At 49.9% G+C, this 21095-nt stretch overlaps 2 protein-coding genes across 12 annotated transcripts in view; one reads left to right on the top strand and one right to left on the bottom strand.

Moving 5' to 3' along the window:
• The first annotated feature begins 5742 nt into the window (after positions 1-5742).
• On the top strand, positions 5743-20008 carry Ldlrad2 (low density lipoprotein receptor class A domain containing 2). Its single transcript, XM_070037698.1, has 5 exons — positions 5743-5808; positions 9544-9960; positions 13916-14047; positions 19190-19354; positions 19452-20008. The coding sequence occupies exons 1-5, from the start codon at positions 5748-5750 to the stop codon at positions 19688-19690; spliced, it is 1014 nt and encodes a 337-aa protein (XP_069893799.1). The 5' UTR covers positions 5743-5747; the 3' UTR covers positions 19691-20008.
• The window catches only part of Hspg2 (heparan sulfate proteoglycan 2), a 102433-nt gene continuing 101340 nt past the window's right edge, over positions 20003-21095 (bottom strand). For all 11 annotated transcript variants that reach the window (XM_070037686.1, XM_070037688.1, XM_070037687.1 and 8 more), the window contains one exon: positions 20003-21042. In XM_070037686.1, coding sequence (XP_069893787.1) covers positions 20870-21042 — 173 coding nt within the window. In that variant the 3' untranslated portion in view covers positions 20003-20869. The remainder of the gene's footprint in view (positions 21043-21095) is intronic.

Below are 21095 nucleotides of genomic sequence, written 5' to 3'. Positions count from 1 at the left end.
CTGTAATCTTTCCCATCTCCAGTAAATGGTATCTGTCCTTCCAGAAATCTTAGAGGTACCCTTCTTTCCTTCTCTTCTAACCCTACCTTGTTCTTCTACAAAAACTTCTAGCTGGGGACTGGGAAGGTGGGTCAGTGGTAGAGCACTTGCCTTGCATGCATGAGGCCCTTGGTTCGATTCCTCAGCACCACATAAGCAGTAAAAGCCAGAGGTGGCGCTGTGGTTCAAGTGGTAGAGTGCTAGCCTTGAGTTGAAGAGCTGAGGGACAGCGCCCAGGCCCAGATTTCAGGCCCCACGACCAGCAAAAAAAAAAAACAAACCATCTGTGTGTTCAAAATATATACAGAAGCAGAGTGTGATGGTACGTACTTGTGGTCTCAGCTACTTGATTATACTGAGTCAGAAAGATTGCTTGGGCAAAGATGTCCTAGGTCAACCTGGGAAAAGTAGTGAGACATAAAATAAGTATCTGGGCACTGGTGGCTCACAACTTAAGCTTAGCTGCTTAAGAGACAGAGATCTGAGTGCTACACCCATGCAAGTCAAAACAGTAGAGCACCAGGCACTGAGAAGTTTGAAGGTCCTAGGTCCTTTTTTTTAAGTAGCTAGGCTACAGAGAGTGGCTAACAAAGTGGCCCTGAGGGGAAGATAATCAGGATTGTAAAGGCAGAAACTGCAAATTACACGTGTGCTTAGTGAAGTAGACCCTGAGATGGGGCCTCAGCTGGTAGGATTCCATTTTGAGCTTTGCCTTTGTTTTAGAGATTTTAGACTTGATGGGCCTAGTTCCCAGAATAAAAAAAAAAATGCATCTGGTCCACCTCCCCTTAACAACCTAACCCACCCTTGATTATTGAGTTAAAGACTGACCCACAAAACACATAGGTTGTAATCTGGCTCCAAACAGTGACACTACATGCTTACCATAAACCCTGCCTTTTGCATGTGCTTACGGTAAACTCTGCCTATTGTCCACCTGTGTGTGGTCGGTATGACTGTACAACCCTTTGTGTATTATGATCCCATTGGTCACCTGCACGTGACCTCATCGATTTTGCCTTTAAAAACCAAAGAATGGGGGCTGCTTGGGGTCACCGTACCAGCTCCCGAGCCTGCCTGTGCTGCGGCCCTCACTGGTCAGTGTAGGAACCTTCTCAGTAAAGTTGCTTCTTTGTTAACAACTTTGTTGCGGTGGGCTCAGTCACTCTGGATGACTAGGTGGGCTTGCCTATCTGAGTAGGGGTCTTCCTATTACACTTAGTACCGGGGAGATTTGGTACTGCAGCTAAGGAGACAACTTGGCTCCAAGGAGATGGTAGCAAACACCATCTGGGTGTTCATGACCTAGGTAGGTTGTAAAGCAGCTTGTCACAGTTTAACCATATTCTGGAGGGGGTGCATTTTTTCTTTTTGTAAACTTATGACGGCCCTCTACTGTAAAATTGGGGTCAGTGGGAGTCTAGGTATTTTATGAAGGTGGTGGTTTGAAGCCAGCCAGGGCAGGAAAGCCTGAGACTCTTATCTCCAGTTAACCACCAAAAAAGCCAGATGTACAGCTGTGGCTCAAGTGGTAGAGTGCTAGACTTGAGCAAAATAGCTCAGGGACAGTGCCCAGGCCCTGAGGTCAAGCCCAGGACTGGCACAAAAATAAGTGAATTCTCCCTACACAGAGAGAGAAAAAAAGAGAGTATAACTTATGCAAAAGCATAGCCTTGGGTTTAGTCCCTACCATTGTACACTGAAAGACAGTGTGTATAGATACATACAATGTAATTATTGCATTGTTATTAGTTTCCACCTTGGTCTCTCACTTAGATTATTGCAAAAAGTTTCCCAGTTCTCACTCTGCCCGCTTTGTATTGTGTTCCTGGAATGTAAGCGTTATATGTCATTTGAAACCTTTGACATAGCCTGGCATGGTGATGCACCCCTGCAATCCCAGTACTTGTAAACTTGAGTTAATGTAACTATGAAAGGAGACCATGAGTCAAAAATTTTCCAAAATTAATACTGAAGCTGGCCACTGTGGCTCACACCTGTAATCCTAGCTACTCAGGAGGCTGAGGTCCAGAGGATTATGGTTCAAAGCCATCCCAGGCAGAAAAGCCTACCAGACCCCGTATCTAAAATAACCAGCATCAAACTGGGCAGAAGGCATGGTTCAAGTCAGAGTTAAGCATGAGCAAGAAAACCAAGTGAGGGCCTGGGAAGGTGGCTCAGTGGTAGAGTGCTTACCTTGCATGCATGAGGCCCTGGGTTCAATTCCTCAGCACCACATAAGCAGAAAAAGCTGGCAGTGGCACTGTGGCTCAGGTGGTAGAGTGCTAGCCTTGAGCTGAAGAGCTGAGGGACAACACCCAGGCTCAGAGTTCAGACCCCACAACTGAAAAAAAAAAAAAAAAAGTCAAACAAGAGTTCAGGAGTTTCTGAGTTCAAGTCCTGGCAACTGCCCCTCCCAAACATACATACAATACACACACACACACACACACACACTCTCTCTCTCTCTCTCTCTCTCTCTCTCTCTCTCTCTCTCTCTCTCTCTCTCTCTCTCTCCCTGTCTCTCTCTCTCTCCTTGTCTCTCTCTCTCTCTCTCCCTGTCTCTCTCTCTCTCTCTCTCTCTCTCTCTCTCTCTCTCTCTCTCACACACACACACACACACACACACACACACACACACACACACACACACACACACACACACACACACACACTGGTGAGGTTACAGAGAAAGAGAACCTTTAGACTGTTGGTGAGAATGTAAACTAGGACAGCCATTATGGAAAACAATATGGAGGTTCCTCAAAAAGCCAAAAATAGAACTGCCATATGATCCAGTAGTCCTAGTCCTGGGAACATTTCCAGAAGAAAGGAAGTCCATATATTAAAGAAAAATTTACATTCTGTGTTGTACACTATTTCAATAGCTGAGATATGGAATTAGCCAGGGTGTCCATTGATGGATGACTGAATAGTGAAAATATGGATTATATACCCAGTGGATAAAATGTGTTTTATAGAGAGAACAGAGAAGCCACATTTGAGAGGGCAAATCTGGAGTCTTTATTAGAGCACTGGCGGCCTGCAGCTGGCTGCCTATCCCAAAAATCTGCAATCCCATGAATACACTTAACACTGTCAGAAAAATGAGCCATGGGAGTGAAAGAAAAAGCAGAAAAACAATACCAACAAATCAGATCAGCTCCAATGGAGAACTGAAATGGGACTCCAAGGTGACTGGAGTAGAGCCAGGAAACAGGAGACAGGAGGCTGAGATCTGAGGATCAAGGCTTAAAGACAGCCCAGGCAGGAAAGTCCATGGGACTCTGATCTCCAATTAAGCACCAAAAAAGCTGAAGTGGAGCTGTGACTCCAGTGATAGAGGGCTAGCCTTCACCATAAAAGCTCAGGGAGCCGGGCACCAGTGGCTCAAGACTGTAATCCTAGCTACTCAGGAGGCTGAGATCTGAGGATCAAGGTTTAAAGCCAGCCAGGGCAGGAAAGTCTGTGAGACTTATCTCCAATAAACCACTAGAAAACCAAAAGTGATGCTGTGGCTCAAGCGGTAGAGTGCTCGCCTTGAGCTGAAGAGCACAGGGACAGCGCCCAAGCCCAGAGTTCAAGCCCCAGGACTGAACAGCAACAAAAAAGCTCAGGGACAGCACCTAGCCCCCCTACCCCCCCCCCCACATGAACTGTCTGGATACCTGGTATTTGGTATCTATGCAAAAGTCATTGGTAAAGAAATATCCACCAGGAGGATTGCTGTTTGCCTTGCTTGGCCGATATGAAAAGTCTTTTTGTTTTGTTTTGACAGCTTGTTAGCACGTACTTGTTTTGTGACTATCTCTTGTTCTTGATCTTTTTTCCTTTTTTGGGAGGGGGAGGAGGGAGATAATTGGGGCTTGAACTCAGGGTCTGGGCACTGACTCTGAGGTTTTCATTAAAGGTTAGTATCACAGCTCTACTTCCAGATTTTTGGTAGTTAATTGGAGATAAGAGCTTCAGAGGCTTTCCTGACCAACTGGCTTTGAACCTTGATTCTCAGATCTCAGCCTCCGAAGTATAGCTAGGATCACAGGTATGAGCCACCAGCACCAGGCAGTGCACAGTTATGTTTTATTATGTTTCTGTGGTCCATCATCCATCTCCATTTTCCTCCTGCCCTCACTAGTGACTTATAAGGGCTTCAGTCTAATTATGCCCTATTTCCTTAGTTTTGTAAAATTGACTTTTCTCATTTTTTTTTGTCCTTTCCTTTTATATGGTGAGGCATTAACCTCTGTCAACATGCAGGTACGAGAAAAGGGAAAAAAAAGCCGAATGCCAGGAGCCAAGCTCCCTCCTGTTGACGTAGGAGGAGCAAGGCAGATGCACTTCCACACTCTGGCTCTGCTGCTTCTGCCAACTGAACCTCAGTGCCTCACTTGGTCTCTGTGGGATTGGAGGGCTCTTCCTCACAGTGTGGGCCAAAAGCAGACAAGGTAGGCTCTCCAGGCAGGGTGAGCTCTGGCAGTCTGCTGGGTGCCATGGTCTTCTCCTGCAGCCCAGGTTCTCCTCACTTGTGGGAAGGCAGAAGTTCTGGCCTCCTGGATATGGAATCTATCATGCCTCAGCTTCTGCATCTGTGAAGTGGGGTAGTGAAGCCTGCCATGGTGCTACTATACAGGCTACCAGAGATGAGATACACCTGCATTCCCTATCACATGGGAAGCAATCAGTAAATTGCTTTCACTCATATGTTCTGTTATTAAGCATTTTATAATTATGTATTAAAACCTTTATTTTACTATTACATGTTCATTTTATTATTCTATATTCTCATTGCTCCAGACAAGGCTAAATTCCTCCTGTTGTATGAGAATTCAGTCTCAAAACAGAGAAGCCACATTTTGAGAGGTCAAATTGGTAGTCTTTATTGGAGAGCTGGTGACTGCAGAAGGATTCCAGTCTCAAAGACCTGCAGTCCCTGCACAGAGCTTATATGAAGCTTTTTTGTTTTGTTTTTTTGTAGGTCGTGGGGCCTGAACTCTGGGCCTGGGCGCTGTCCCTCAGCTCTTCAGCTCAAGGCTCTACCACTTCAGTCACAGCGCCACTGCCAGCTTTTTCTGCTTATGTGGTGCTGAGGAATCAAACCCAGGGTCTCATGCATGCAAGGCAAGCACTCTACCACTGAGCCACCTTTCCAGCCTTGAAGGCTGGTAGTTTTTTTTAACTTTAATCTTGAGACAGCATCTTGGCAAGTTGCTAGGCTGGCTTTGAAATAATTACTGTATTGCTACAGTCTCCCCAGTGGCTGGGTTCATAAGTGTACATGATCCTCACATTTCAGCCTCTTGAGTAGCTATGATTACAGATGTGAGCCACCTGCACCTGACATTTTGCTGCTTCTAGAGTCCCTCATTCTGGCTTCTTTGGTGTCCCGGGCTTCCCTCAAGCTGTGTCTCAAGAAAGACAGCAGCTCTGAGTTTCCCTCCCACAGGCCCAAGGGCAAACCCGGATCTGTGTTTCCTGGTTCCTGTCTGGCAGGGGGCAAGCCAACATCCTCCCTGGCTTCAAATCTCCATAGCAACCCCTAGACCCAACCCTCACCCAAAGGAGGATATGCCAGGGGAGAGGCTGGAGCTGGTGGCTTTGCTGCCCTGCTCCTGTGGCTGCCAGCTTCTGCTAGCTGGCCAGGTACCCTCCCCTCCAGTCTCCACAAAGACCCCAAACTAGAGATCTGCTGCTGGGGACGGGGAGTCCCGATGGCGCCTTATCTGCTTCTGCTGGGTGTGGCCACCCTGACTGTGTCTGCCCTGGACACTGGTGAGTGTGGGGGGCCTCGCTGGACTCCCCCAGACTCATCCCCCTTCCATTAGCTCTCCCAGTCAGCACTCTGATGAATTTGGACCCCTTGAATGAAGGAGGCTGAGAAACCCTATGCCTGGTCAGCTTGGTACCCACCAATTCTATCCCAAACCCTTCTAGAAGGCTAGGGATCTGGTTCCCAAACAGCAGGGGTCTGGGAGTGTGCAGGGCCTGCTGCCCTAGGGTCTGGAGTTGGAATCAGCCCACATTGACACTTGTCCGAATGCTGCTTCCTGTTTCACTTCTTTTTCTTTTTGGTGCCAGTACTGGGGCTTGAACTCAAGGTCTCATGTTCTTGCTTGTCTTTTCACTCAAGGCCAGTGTTCTACCATACTTCTACTTCTGTTTGTTTGTTTGTTTGTTTTTGCTGCTTAATTGGATATAAAGAGTCTCATAGACATTTCTGTGTCACATGAGGGTACAGTGAACCCCATGTCAAAGACAGACACTCAGGAAATGACAAGAGAATAAATGTATGTAATGGATAGGTCTGGCTTTCAGCCATGATCCTCAGATCTCAGCCTTCTGAGCCGCTAGGATTACAGGCATGAGCCTTGCTTCCTGCATTTCTCCCTCCACCCATTATTTCAGTTCTCTAGGAATTAAGACCCTTAAGTCTTAGGGTCTTCATTGGTAAAGGAGCTGGGGTGTGGCTCAGTGGCAAAGCACCTACTCAGCACATGCAGGCTGCATGGATGGCTTCCCTTCTCAGTATTGCCAGGAAGGAAAAGCAAATGGCAGTCAAATAGGAACCATAATAGATGCTTGCCCCTTAAGGGACAAGTACCACTTTGCATCTGAGTAAACTACAAGACACTTGACAGAGCCTGGCACATAAAGGGTGCTCACCCTTACCCCATGAAAGGACAGCCCCTGGCTTTAGAAGACTTTATAAATATGGGGAAATGCTTGTCTGTCCTCAGTCCCAAAGGATTATCTTGGCTGTTCCTCAAGCACCCACTGGGACCCACACCTTGCCCCAGAAAATGTACCTTATATTCTTTGTTTTGCTTGGTTTTGTTTTTTGGTTGTGGGACTTGAACTCAGGTCCTGGGCACTGTCTCTGAGCTTTTTTGCTCAAGTCTATTGCTCTACCACTTTAAGCCACAGTGCCACCTCTGGTTTCCTGGTATTTAATTGGAGATAGGCACCTCTTGTGGACCTTCCTGCCCGGGCTGGCTTTGAACTGTGAAGCTCAGATCTTTACTTCTTGAATAGTTAGGATTACAGGCATGAACCACCAACACCTGGTTTACCTTCTATTCTCTATCCTTACAAAAATCACTGTAGGGAGTTTTAAGACTTATTTGTTCTCAGTTCTTACAAGAACTTGGTACCAAAGCTAATCTGTGCTATAAAAGACAGACGCCAACCCTACGGTGCTTAAGCCACTGAGTGGCTGTCTGATCCCTGAGATGGTTAACTTGGCAGCTCAACCATATAGCATTTCTCTGTAATGTTCACCACCTCATTTTTGACAGGCAGTTGCTGCAGCTCCAACCATCACATCCTTAGTCAACTGCTTTCTGAAGCACGAAGAAAAAGGAGGCTTTATCACAGTCTGATACCGCCCCCACCACTTTTTTTTTTTTAAATCAGGTGGAAAGCCATTTCTTGGGAACTCCAGAAGACCTTTCCTTCAGTCTCATTAGTCAGAACTAATAAACAATCAGAACACATAAACAATCCCTAAACCTGGCAAATAGAATTAGATCGCAAGAAACAGGGAAAGGCTGTGGGGTGAGCAGGCACCCGAACGTGTCGACCCCACCATTGAATGAGATAATAGAAGTTGCTGACATTTGGATAACCCATTAAATGCTGATTGCTGTCTGAAGCTCTGAGCTAGACAGGGTACACAACCTTTTAGTTGCAATTCCAACTTACCATGGGCTCCAAAAAACAGCATTTGTTTTTATTTATGGGCCACACTTGACCTGGACTGGCAGGAGGCTTGTTTTATCATTCTCTTGGAGCAGAGGCTGGGTGGGGATGAGCCCAGGACCTGTTTGTCACTGGGTTCTAGCTCAGCATGTCAATTGCCTTCAGTTGCAAACTTTGTTGTAGAGGTAAATCCAGTTGGCAAGATACAGAGAAGCCACTTTTTTTTTTTTTTTTGAGAAGCCACATTTTAAGAGGTGGAATTGGGAGTCTTTATTAGAAATCTGGCGTCTACAGGTGTACTCTATCACGAAGACCTGCAGCCCCATGAATACACTTAATATTCTTAGTGTAGTGTTAGAGCCATGAGAGCAGGAGAGGAAAGAGCAGACAAATAATATCAACAACCCAGATCAACCCCAATGGAGAGTTGAAGTGGAACACCATGTTGACAGGAGGTGAGCCAGGAGACAGAAGACACAGCACACCAGGCCTAGTGTAAGTGCATCTGAGCTGGTCTGACCCTAAAATAGGCTCAGATTAGGAGGTAGAGTCACAGAGAGATTCTCCTAAATTCATGGCCTAGGGCTGACAGGTCCACTAATCTATCATCCAAGTCCCTGCCTCTGCCTCTAAGAATTCAGGCATGCCCATCACCTGGGAGATGGGACATCCCCTTTCTCCACCATGAAGACAAGATGGTGCCAGTTAAACCCAATTCCCTATCCACCACATGGCCAAGGTGGTGCTGGTTAGACCCAACAACCCCACTTCAACTTGAGGCCAGTAATCACACAACTGCTCTGGAGGCAGAGTAGCCGCAGGATGCATTTGTAGTCTCCACACCATATGATCTGTTTAAAACCTGGAAAATATCTGGGTGTCAGAGGCTCACCCCTGTCATCCTAGCTACTCTGGATATGGAGATCTGAAGATTACAGTTCAAAGCTAGCCTGGCAGGAAAGTTCCTGAGACTCTTACCTGCAATTACCTATTAAAATTAAAAAAAAAAAAAAAAAAGCCCTAAAGGGTGCTGTGGCTTAGTGGTAGAGCACTAGCTTTGAGCAAAAACAAGCTCAGGCACAGTGCCCAGGCCCTAAGTTCAAGCCCCAGAACCAGCACACACACACACACACACACACACACACACACACACACACACACACACACACACACACACACACACACACACACACACACACACACACACACACACACACACACACACACACACAGACCAAAAACAAAAAACAACCTGGAAGAGCTGGGAAGGTGGCTCAGTGGTAGAGCGTTTGCCTTGCATGCATGAAGGCCCTGGGTTCGATTCCTCAGCATCACATAAGCAGAAAAAGCTGGAAGTGGCACTGTGGCTCAAGTGGTAGAGCGCTAGCCTTGAGCTGAAGAGCTGAGGGACAGTGCCCAGGCCCAGAGTTCAGGCTCCACAACTGACAACACCAACTTGAAAAATTCTTCAGCTTCCTAGGACTATGGACTTGAATTCAGTCTCTTAGTCCTCATTAATTATTCCGAGCTTTCCAGACACTTGAGGCTGTAATCTGTAAATCCATGCTACTGGAAGGCTGAGATCTAAAGGATCCAAAGTTGAGGCCAGCCACCTTCAGCAGAAAGTCTACAAGACTCCGTCTCCAATTAGCCAACAAAAAGCGGGGATAGAGGCATGGCTCAAGTAAAAGAATGATTTCTGCGCCTGCTTAGTCCCCATTTTTCCAATCATGAAGGGAGGGGTGGGGGCGCAGTCAAATCCGGACCGCGCGCATGACCCACGATGTCTGTGCCCCTGGCCCACTGCAGCCCACCTGGAGGAGCGGTGCGGCCGCACGTGGCACGGGGACGGGTTGCTGCTGCGCTCCCACGCGATGTCCCGCCGCTTCTACTTCGTGGCTCAGGACACTGACTGCTGGCTGTGGATGCAGGCGGCCGCCCCGGGCGACAGGATTCGCTTCCAATTCCACTTCTTCCTAGTCTACAGCCTGACGACACCGGGAGCCCAGGAGCCCCCCACGCCGGCTGATCCCTGCGCCCCCGGCTCCTACCTGCAGTTCTACGAGGGTCCTCCAGAGGTGCCCCAGCCCCTGGGGCCCCCTCTGTGCGGCCTGACCATCCCTGCCCCAGTGACCTCCTCTGGACCCTTCCTCGGCCTGCGCCTGGTCACCAGAGGCAGCCAGCCCCGCGTGGACTTCGTGGGAGCAGCCACCTCTTTCCATTTAGGTGGGTCAGGATTGAAGGTCAGGATGGGGCTACACGGGAGGCTGTGGGAGCCGGGAATGGGGGGACCCTGTGGGCCCAGGGAGGTGGAGAAGCAAAAGTCCTATCAGAAAGAGACGCACACACAGACAGACAGACACACACACACACACACATAGCTGCACCCTCACACTAACCCCTTATATACTCAACCTCACACTCCTTGCTTAAACACAAGCCACATCATAGCTGCATCATACACACACATTCCCTTACACACTTACACATGTTTGCACACTCATGTTCATACACGAACTCTTCTGGCTCTTCAGCCAACCTGTCAGAGGTGTGCAGAAAGGCAAAGCTAGAAGAGAGAGCATGGTACATGTCTGTAAGCCCAGCTATAGGACAAATAGAGGCCAGAGGATCATGAGTGCTGAGGTCAGCCCTGGCAAAGTTAGCAAACCCTGTATCAAAACCGAAAATACAGCCAGGCTCTAGTGGCTCACTTCTGTAACCCTAGCTACTCAGGAGGTTGAGATCTGAGGATTGGGCAAAGTCAGCCTGGGCAAAAAAGTCCATGAAATTCTTATCTCCAACTAACCACCAGAAAACCAGAAGTGGCGTGTGGCTCAAGTGGTAGAGCACTAGCCTTGAGCTAAAGAGCTGAGGGACAGCACCCCGGCCCAGAGTTCAAGCCCAGAATGGGCACCAAAAAAACAAACCAAACAATACAAAAAGGGTTAGAGTGGAGTTAGCTCAAGTGGTAAACACTAGCGGGATATGAGAATTTGAGAGGTGCTGTGTTCAAACCCTAACACTGGAGAAGGAGGAAGAGAAGGTGGAGGAAGAAATCCAGATGGTCATGGATTGTAAGAAGGAACTGGTTTATGCAAGAAAGGGTCTTCCTGGACTGGTAATGCCGGTTTTTCAAGCTTCATGCCTGCCCTGTGCATGGCAGTTCAGTCCCAGCCCCTAGCTGCAGGCTGAGCCTCTGCCATGTTCCTGCTGCCCTCCAGGACATCTGCCATTTGTAGCTGCAGAGGTTGGGGCTTTTGTGCTGAGTCCTGCCGCTCCAGTCCAGTGCCAGCTTCTACCCCAGCGGGTTCTCCTAGGACTGGAGCCATGCTGTGGAATCAAAACCCTACAAGGCCTTCCTTCCTTTCTTGCTTTTTTTTTTTTTTTTTTTTTTTTTTGGTCGGTCGTGGGGCTTGAACTCTGGGCCAAGGCGCTGTCCCTCAGCTCTTCAGCTCAAGGCTAGCTCTCTACACTTGAGCCACAGCACCACTTCCGGTTTTCTGGTGGTTTATGGGAGGTAAGAGTCTCACCAACTTTCCTGCCCAGGCTGGCATTGATCCTTTCACCAAGATCCTCAGATCTCAGCCTCCTGAGTAGCTAAGATTACAGGCGTGAGCCACTGGTGACTGGCTCAAGGCTTCATTTCCATTGCTGGAGTACAACAGGAATGTGCACAGTCCCAACAAGGAACAGCCAGCTTCTGGAGAACCAGACCTTGACATTGACCTCATTTGTCTCCTTCCTCCCTGGAGTCTGCATGCCTGACTTGTGGATTCAAGACTCCCTCTCTAGTGGAGTCTCTGGCTCTGAGATAAACAATTTGAAATGTATCCCCTAGAGCCTTAGGGCCATGAGTCATGGTCCTGGGGGGGTTCCTATTTCTGGGTCCTGGAGTCTCTAAGGTACCAAAGTTCCTGTTATGTTAGGTTGATTTCCAAATAGCCTTCACTAGCTGATAGAAAGCTGGCAGCATGCTCCTCCCTCTCTCTGTCCCTCCCTTTCAACCTTTTTCCCTGACCACTGGCAGTGTGCCTTTCTACCTGGGCAGCTGCCAGTCATCACAGCTGCTCAGCCTGCAGCAGGACTATCTTGGGGTTCCCTTTTGTCATCTGAATGAGGAGCTGTTCCTTTCACCCCTGCAGGCCCCTCCTATTGGTTTACCTGGGCTGCTCCTCAGGCCTATCTTTCTGACCTCGCCAGTATGCTGCTGCTTTTCTCTCCTAGACCCCCCACCTGGTCCTGTCACCCACAATCCTTCCCCAGAACATGTACTTTCATTTGCATGCAGAAGAAGTCAAACTCAAGTTAGTGGAAGCCCAACAATGGTGGGTTATTAAGATGTTAGTCCAGCAGGCCACTGGTGGCTCACACCTGTAATCCTAGTTACTCAGGATGATGAGATCTGAGGATGGCGGTTCAAAGCCACCCAGGCAGGAAAGTCTGTAAGACTCTTTTTTTTGGGGGGGGGGTTGGTCATGGGCTTGAACTCTGGGCCTGGGCACTGTCCCTCAGCTCTTCAGCTCAAGGCTAGTGCTCTACCTTGAGCCACAGCACCACTTCCAGCTTTTTCTGCTTATGTGGTGCTGAGGAATCAAACCTAAGGCCTCATGCATGCAAGGCAAGCACTCTACCACTGAGCCAACTTCCCAGCTGCAACTTCCCCCCCCTCCCCTGCCCCTTTTGAGACTCATCTCCAATTAACCACCAGAAAACTGGAAGTGGCTCAAGTGTAGAGAGCTCGCCTTGAGCTGAAGAGCTCAGAGACAGTGCCCAAGCCCAGAGTTCAAACCCCATGACCGCCCCCCCCACCGCAAAAAAAGATGTTAGTCCTTGTACAGCTGGATCCAGCAGTTGGAGCAATGTCCCCTGGGTTCCGTCCTCTGTTCCCTGTATCTTTGCCCTGTGTAGGTCTGTTTGGCTTCTGTCTCAGGCAGGTCCCCCTCTTACTTCACTGCCTGATCACCCTGCAGCTCCAGCCTCCATCACCCTCACTGCAATCTCATGACAGAAAGAATAGGCATCCTTTCCTGTGGCTCTAGCCAAGGTCCTGGGGCTGAATCTGATTGTTTCTGTGAGTTATAGTATCCATTTCTGTGGCCTGGAAATGAAATGTTCTACCTGGTGGGGCCTGAATTCCATGCCAACTAGAGCTGTGTACTGACCCTCAGTCCCTCTGAGCTAGCTTTTGACCACAGCATGGACCTGCCTGGCAGACACCGTGCATGGAGTCATACCATTATTTCACTTGTGGACATAGTCATTCACTAGAAAACATGAGCTGAGCACCTGCTAGATGCTAGGCTCTCCTTGGCTCTGAGGACACAGCAGTGCAAAAAAGAGGTCCTTGCCTTCTTGGATCACAGCGTGGGGAGGTGCAGTCCAGGGTGAAGAAACATGGAGTTGGGATGGGAAGGGAGCAAGCTGGGCAGGAAAATAGGCAGAAGTCAGGCGGAGTTGATGGCAGGTGTAAGGCCAGGAGTGCTCAGGATACTGCAGGCCACACACATGTATGTGCTCCCAATGTGTACAGATGTGCAGATCTGCATTATGCCACTTGGTACCACTGTTTTATGAGCACAGGCTTCAGACCAAGCTTGCCTCTGACTTAATACAAGCTGTGTAGCCTTGGTCAGGCGGCCTAAACTTTCTGTGCTTCAGTCTTATTTCTTTTCTGTTTTTTTTTTTTTTGCTGGGCCTGGGGCTTGAACTCAGGGCCTGGGCACTGTCCCCAAGCTTTTGGGCTCAAGGATTGCACTCTATCACTTGAGCTATAGCACCACTTCCAGTTTTTGAAGGGTTAATTAAAGATAAGAGTCTCACAGAGATGTTCCTGCCCAGGCTGGTTTCAAACAGTGATCCTCAGATCTCAGCTCCTGAGTAGTTAGGATTACAGGCATGAGCCACTGGCACCCGGCTTCAGTCTTATTTCGAACTCAGAGTTTATAACAGTATTCGGTTTGTGGCATCATCATGAGGATGAAGTGAGCTGGCACAGAAGAGGATGGAAAAGGAGAAGTGAGCTGAGCTGCTCCACCTCTGTGGTTATTGTTGTGTTCCATGTCCCTGTGCACACTTCTGTCACACTTATGTAGGCACACAACTCTTTCCTGGTCACGCCTCTCCCACTATGGGCCCCACTTCTATGGCTAACATCACCCTGGGTTTCTCCTTCCTCTCCCAGGGTCTTGTGGCCCCTACTTCCGCTGTGGGAATGGAAGGTGCATCCCCCTGAGCCTGCTGTGTGATGTCTGGGACGTGGATAACTGTGGTGATGGCAGCGACCAGGACGCCTGGCCACCGGCCAGCTGTAGAGGTAGGTAATGGATGAGGCCTGGGCCCTGTGGGAGCCTGTCCCTCCTTCCCTTCCCTGGGGCTGGGTCTGTGAGGAGTCAGGTGCGGCAGGTGTGAGGCAGAGGGCAGAAATGAGAGTCAGGTCTTCCACCAAGGGCCAGAGGGTCTAGTCCCCCCCTGACTCCCATACTTCATTAGGCTTGAACTCAGGGCCTAGGCATTGTCCTTTAGCTTTTTCACTCAAAGCTGGCATTCCACCACTTGAGCCACAGCTCCACTTCTGGCTTTTGGTCATTAGAGATGAGTCGTACAGACTTTGCTGCCTCAGATGATTTGAACCATGATCCTCTGATCTCAGCCTCCTGAGTTGCTAGGATTATAGGCATGAGCCTGTCACCTGGCGTGACTCCCACATGGTCCAAATGGAAAAACTGAGCTCCATGAAGGGGAAGAAATTACTTGCTCAAGAACATGAAGCCAGGGAGTGTCAGGAGCAGGAGTGACTTCTGTGGCCAGCAAGCACTGGAACAAGTCACCCAGGAATCACCTTCCTAGAGATATGGAGCTGACTTGGGGGATGCAAATGTGGGGGTGTCTGCCATGGGTAGGACAGTTGCTCATTGTAAGAAAGTACCTTGCTCTAGTGAAATGCACTGACCAGAGCCCCAACACCTCATTGAGCTACTTCTCTAGCTCCTTTGCAGGTTTCTGGTTGTTTTCCTCAAACACTGTGCTCATCATCTTCTGTATCTTATCATCTTCTTTCTTGGTTGTCTCCTTAATATATCACCATCAAGACTCTAATTTATTCTGGCCCTGGGTCTTGAACTCAGGTCCTAAGTGCTGTCCCTGAGCTTCTTTTGCTTAAGGCTAGTAGTCTACAACTTAATTTTTTTTTTTTTGTCGGTTGTGGGGCTTGAACTCTGGGCTTGGGCGCTGTTGCTGTACTCTTCAGCTCCAGGCGAGCGCTCTACCACTTGAGCCATAGCACTACTTCTGGTTTTCTAGTGGCTTATTGGAGATAAGAGTCTCATGGACTTTCCTGCCCGGGCTGGCTTTGAACCTCGATCTTCAGATCTCAGCCTCCTGAGTAGCTAGGATTACATGTGTGAGCCACCAGCGCCCGGTATAGTCTATCACTTAAGCCACAGCCCCACTTCTGGCTTTTTCTGAGTAATTTATCAGAGATAAGAGTTTCACAGACTTTCCTGCCCAGGCTGGCTTCAAACCCCAATCCTTAGATCTCAGCCTCGTGAGTCACTAGGATAACAGGAATGAGCCACCAGTGCCCAGTATAATATTGACACTTTTAAAAACATTTTATTTTACATCTGAACAGATCATCATGTTCAGCAATCAGCCTTACTCATTCATTCATGAACTTCTTTCCACATCAGTACATACTGGTTTATACCAGGACTTGAAGTGGCATGTGTGGCCCTTGTGTGTGTGTGATTAGGATAAGGCCCCATGTGTGGTTGACAGAGCCATAGACTATTACAATTCATCCTCTATGACCTTCTGTGTGTTATTTTTGTTTTTTTGTTTTTTTTGTCGGTTGTGGGGCCTGAACTCTGGGCCTGGGCACTATCCCTAAGCATTTAAGCTCAAGGCTAGCACTCTACCACTTGAGCCACAGTGCCGCTTCTGGCTTATTTCTGTTTACGTGATACTGAGGAATCAAACCCAGGAACTCATGCATGCAAGGCAAACGCTCTACCACTGAGCCACCTTCCCAGCCCCCTGAACAGCGCTCTACCATTGAGCCACCTTCCCAGCCCCCTGTAAGTATTTCTTTAAGATAAGTTCAGTGGCTGGGAAGGTGGCTCAGTGGTAAAGCGCTTGCCTTGCATGCATGAGGCCCTGGGTTCGATTCCTCAGCACCACATAAGCAAAAAGAAAAAAGCCGGAAGTGGTGCTGTGGCTCAAGTGGTAGAGCGCTAGCCTTGAGCTGAAGAGCTGAGGGGCAGCGCTCAGGCCGAGTTCAGGTCCACAACTGAACCCCCCCCCCAAAAAAAAGATAAGTTCAGCCAGGTGCTTGTGGCTCAAGCCTGTCATCCTAGCTATTCTGGAGGCTGAGATCTAAGGACTGCAGTTCAAAGCCAGCCTAGGCAGGAAAGTATGTGAGACTCATCTCCAATTAACCACCAAAAAGCCAGAAGTAGAGCTATAGTTCAAGTGATAGAGCACCTAGGTCCTGAGCTCAAGCTCTAGTTCAACACCTGGTCTGATTGTTATAGTAACTTCTGATCTCCCTGCAGGGAGGTGCTTTAAAAAAGTTTTTTCCTCCCAGTTCTAGGGCTTGAACTCGGGATCGTATACTTGTTAAGCTGATGCTCTACTACTTGAATCACTTGCTTTTTGCTGCTTGTTTTTGAGTTAGGGTCTAGAGAACTTTCCTGCCTGGGCTGGCCTTGAACATTGATCCTTCAGCTCTCAGCCTCCTGAGTAGCTAAGATAATAAGCATGAGCTACAAGTTCCAGCTCTTTTTGCCTTTTATAGACTTTTAGAACACTTGTAAATTTACAAAATATTGAAAGTTCAAACAATCCCCTGACAAGAGTTTTGCCTACTGTTAATATCTTATATTACTGGGACACATTTGTTTTGATTAACTGAGCAACAGTGATACATTATTATTAATTAAAGTCAGGGTTTCCTACTTTGTACCTAATATCCTTCCTGCCCTAGGACTCTGGTTAGTAGTTAGTTGTCTCCTCCCTTCAGCTCCTCCTGCTGCAAAGTTTCATACAAAAAACATTACTGATGGCTGGTGACCTTGACCCGTGGCTGAGGTCAGCTTTCCCTTCATTTCTCTTTCTTTCCTTTTGTCCTTTTTCTTTTTCACTCACTCCTTCCTCCCTCCCTCCCTCCCTCTCTCCCTCCCTCCCTCTCCTTCCCTTCCTCCCTCCCTCTCTCCCTCCCTCCCTCCCTCTCTCCCTCCCTTCTTTCCTTTTTCTGTCAGTTATGGGGCTTGAACTCAGGGCCTGGGTGCTGTCCCTGAGCTTTTTCACTCAAGGCTAGTGCTCCATCATTTGAGTTATGGCTCCACTTCTGGCTTTGAGATGGTTAATTGGAGATAAGAGTCTCATGGACTTTCCTACCCAGGCTGGCTTTGAACTGTGATCCTCAGATCTTAGCCTTCTGAATAGCTATGATTACAGGCGTGAGCCATCAGTGCCTGGCAACTTTGCTTTCTTGCTGAATTTCTCTGCACTGTACCCTTTGGAAGTTGCTATGTGCTGCTCACATTTGAGTGGGAAGTTAGGTTTTTCCTGTGCTGGAGCCTCCTAAAACATAACTCGGTGTCACTTCTGCAGCAACACCAATCTCTCAGAGAAAGGAAAGCCTCCCAGGGGCTCACAGGCCCCAGCCACCTGTCCTGCCTCCATGCTGACCACGCCCCAACTCACTTCTCCCCTCCCTCCATGCTGACCACGCCCCTCAACTCACTTCTCCCCTCCCTCCATGCTGACCACGCCCCCTCAACTCACTTCTCCCCTCCCTCCATGCTGACCACGCCCCCTCAATTCACTTCTCCCCTCCCTCCATGCTGACCACGCCCCCTCAACTCACTTCTCCCCTCCCTCCATGCTGACCACGCCCCCTCAACTCACTTCTCCCCTCCCTCCATGCTGACCACGCCCCCTCAACTCACTTCTCCCCTCCCGCCAGCCGCCAGCCGTTAGCCTTTCCCAGCCCTTTCCCTTTGCCCTCGACCTCTCCACAGAGCCACCTGGGGTGCCTCCACACTCCGGCCTTCTGGTCTCTGCCTTTTCCTCCACCTGGAGGATAAGGCTCTTTCCTCTGCCTCCCAGAGCGGAATTACCTCCTTAGGTCTCTGTTACCCCTCATTCTTTATGCAAGTTCTTTCCTGGCCCCTTTATGTATAAATAACAACCCTGTGTCCACCTACAGAAGAGTGCAGAAAGAAAATGCGATCTATTTGTAAGATGGAACATTAAAGGAATGATTTTGTGACACATGCTGCAACCCAAATCAACTTGGTGCTCAGGGAAGTCAGCCAGCCACCAAGGGCAAATACTGTATGACCAATAGGAAGGGACCTACAGGAGCTAGATTCATCAAGTAAAACCATGGTTGCCCAGAGCAGGGTTTAAGAATTGAGTGTTAAATGAAGACAATTCTGAAGATGAGCTGAATACAGTGGTTCACACCTGTAATCTCAGCTACTTAGAAGGCTCCCATCAAGAGGACTGTCCTCCAGATTCAAGAAAATGGAAGTGAGCCCCCTTATCAACCAATGCTGGGTGTGACAAGGTGCATCAATTATGCAGGAAAAGGGGGATCACAGTCCAGGCTGACGTGAGCACAAATGCTAGACCCTATACCCAAATAAAATAAAGCAAAAAAGATCTGGAGGTATGGCTCAAGTTGAGAGAACTTGCTGAGTAAGTTCAAGGCCCTGAATGGCACTGTACACATAAAGTAGTTAGCTGGTAAATGTGTTTTCCTACAATTAAAACAAACAAACAAACTCACCAGGCAGCAGTGGCTCACACCTCTAATCCTATCTACTCAGGAGGCTGAGATCTGAGTTCCTGCTTATCTCTAATCACTAAAAAGCCAGAAGTAGAGTGGTGGCTCAAGTAGTAAAGCACCAGCCTTAAGTGAAAAAACCTAAGGGACAATGCCTAGGTCCCAAGTTCAAGCTCTAGTATAGCACCCCCTTCCCCCCCCACACCCAATTCCAGCCACCCTGCCCTGCCTCTTAGCCCTACTAGAGCACTTCATGTTTTTCTGTGTTACTACACTACACTGTCTATTTTGCTTCCTGGTTGTGTCCCCCAGATTCTACAGCAATGAGTCGGGGGTGATAGAGACTACAGAATTATTAGTCAAATAAGCAAAGTACAAGCTAACCTTGTAAATACTGTCAGGACCCAGCACCCAGCACCTGTCTGTGTGTGCAACTCCCTTGCTGAGAAGAAACTCTAAAACCCCAGGACCTGGAGCTAGACTATGAGTTTATGTCCTCTTGTTTCCAGTTGTGTGACCTTGACAACAAACTCAACCTCTCTGTCCCTCCCTTCCCTTCTGTGCACTTGGAAAGATGACACTGATAGACCGAGAGGTCTTCAGAGGATTAAATGAAAGACAGAAGGATGGGGCTGTGTGCATTCGTGCTACTGCTCGCTGCAGGTCCTTCTGTGACATCCAACCAGACAGGAAGCATGGCCAACGCCACCTCCAGGCCCCGGCAGTCTCTCTCCCTGGCCATCAGGACTGCTGTCCCTACCCACACTGCAGCTGAGAGGCGCTCCCCAGATGACCAGGATGCCGCTCGACAGGATGTGGCTTTGCAAGGTGGGGCTCTTCCACCAAGATCACAATTGTCCCTGTCTGGGTGGTGGGCCTGGCAGCAGGCCCAGCCTGAGGCTGAGTGCACTCCTTCCTCTGGCAGGACCCTGGCTCTCGAGGGTGGCTCTGGCCTCCTTGCTGCTCCTGGCCTCTACTGGTCTCCTCACGGGCCTCCTGTGGTGCTGCTGTTCCCTGGGTGGACCAGCCTGGCCCCCTGAGGTCCTCCGCCTCTGCCTCAGATGTGGCACAGCCTGCCACACGTGCTACCGGTGTCCTGGCCGGGTCACCCCGGGGATGCAGCCAAGCCAGCCTGCCTTCCAGCACCCAGGAGAGCATCCCTAGCGAGGAAGGTGTGGCGCTGAGGCCTGGTGGCCTGGCCAGCTGGCTGACGCTAGGCAGGCCACTCCGTTCTCGCAGCCTCCGTCTGTGCCAAGTTCCATCTTCCAGGTTGGGGTGAGGGTCCTAGGAAGTAGCATGTACCCAGCCCACGGAACCCACCCTGCAGGGTGAGTCGAGTGGAGGGGCAGTGGGTGTCAGGAAAGGGCATGACCTCCTGGCCCAGGGTAGGTATTAGGGCCACCCTCCCTCACCCCCAGACTGCTGAGGCCCCACTCTGCCCCACCCACTGGCTGCAGTCAAAGACAACAGACCCCGGCGGGGATAGCACCGTTTATTAAGAAAAACCAAGAAGAAGACCACAGGAGGGTCCCTTCTAGGGCCCGAGGCCAGGCGCCCCAATGCCAGAGTCTGGGGCCGCTTTTCTAGGGTCCTCAGGCTCCCAGATGGGCGGGGCTGTCATGTCCCCTCCTTTCCCCACCAAGGCACTTGTCTTCCTGACCCCTCTCCCCCACATCCTGGGCCTTCACCTCCAGAAGATGGGGAGTGGGGCTTGGCGTGGTGGGACTCTGGTGCTAGGCTCTGTCTTGGCAGCTCCGAGGTTGGAGGGGTTTCCCTTGCAGCCCCTGAGGATGGGGCCCTGGATGGTGTGAGGGGTGGTGGAATGCAGGCTGGGTGGAGGGCGGCTGCTGGGGTGGGGGAGCGGCCAGGCGGGGGCTGGTGGGGGCAGGGGAGCTGCCTTCTGCTCTGCAGTGTGCACGGGCATCCTAGCCACTGCGACACCACCTCTTCAGGTAGCTGGTAAGTCACCGGGGGGTAAACTGAGGCTGGCTCTCATAGGAATGAGGACTTCCCATGGCTGCAAAAAGAGGCAGCCCAGCTTGATGTTGGGGGGCTCTGTCTGGGTGGGAGGAGTGAGGTGAGTTCTGGATCCATCTGGCCACTGTGCCTGGTCCCAAGTCTGGTGGCCTACCTACTCCTCTCCCCTCTGCCCTGCCCTGTAGCCTGGGGGCTTTGGCACGTGTATAGGAGGTGGCATGCCCACCCTCCAGTCCAGCCCAGGGCATAGCAGCAAAGCGTGGTATTGCCTCAGTTCCTTACAAAAATCATCATAATATTAATAATAATATAGTTGACAATGACGGGCTGGACGCTGCCCGGGAGTCCGTGGGGGGTAGGCAGGGCCTATGAGGGGCAGGGGCGTGTGTTGGCCCCTGCCTGGGCGAGGTGCTGCAGGTCCAGGGGCTGCGGGGGTGGCGCGCCAGACCTGGCTGAGTGCAGCACCAAGTTCTTGATGCAGCCGGTGATTCCTGAGGAGAACCTGCCCGAAGTCAGCATGGCCACGTCTGGGGCTCCGCCTGTGGAGGAGGCACAAGAGCTGTGGGCTCCGGAAGCCCAGGAGGCCAGGCCG

Source organism: Dipodomys merriami, unplaced genomic scaffold (assembly GCF_024711535.1).
Source record: "Dipodomys merriami isolate MVZ:Mamm:240054 unplaced genomic scaffold, mDipMer1.0.p SCAF_28, whole genome shotgun sequence".
Classification (NCBI taxonomy): Eukaryota; Metazoa; Chordata; class Mammalia; order Rodentia; family Heteromyidae; genus Dipodomys; species Dipodomys merriami.
The sequence above is the reverse complement of the archived record's forward strand: the minus strand, read 5'-3'. Positions and strand labels throughout refer to the sequence as shown.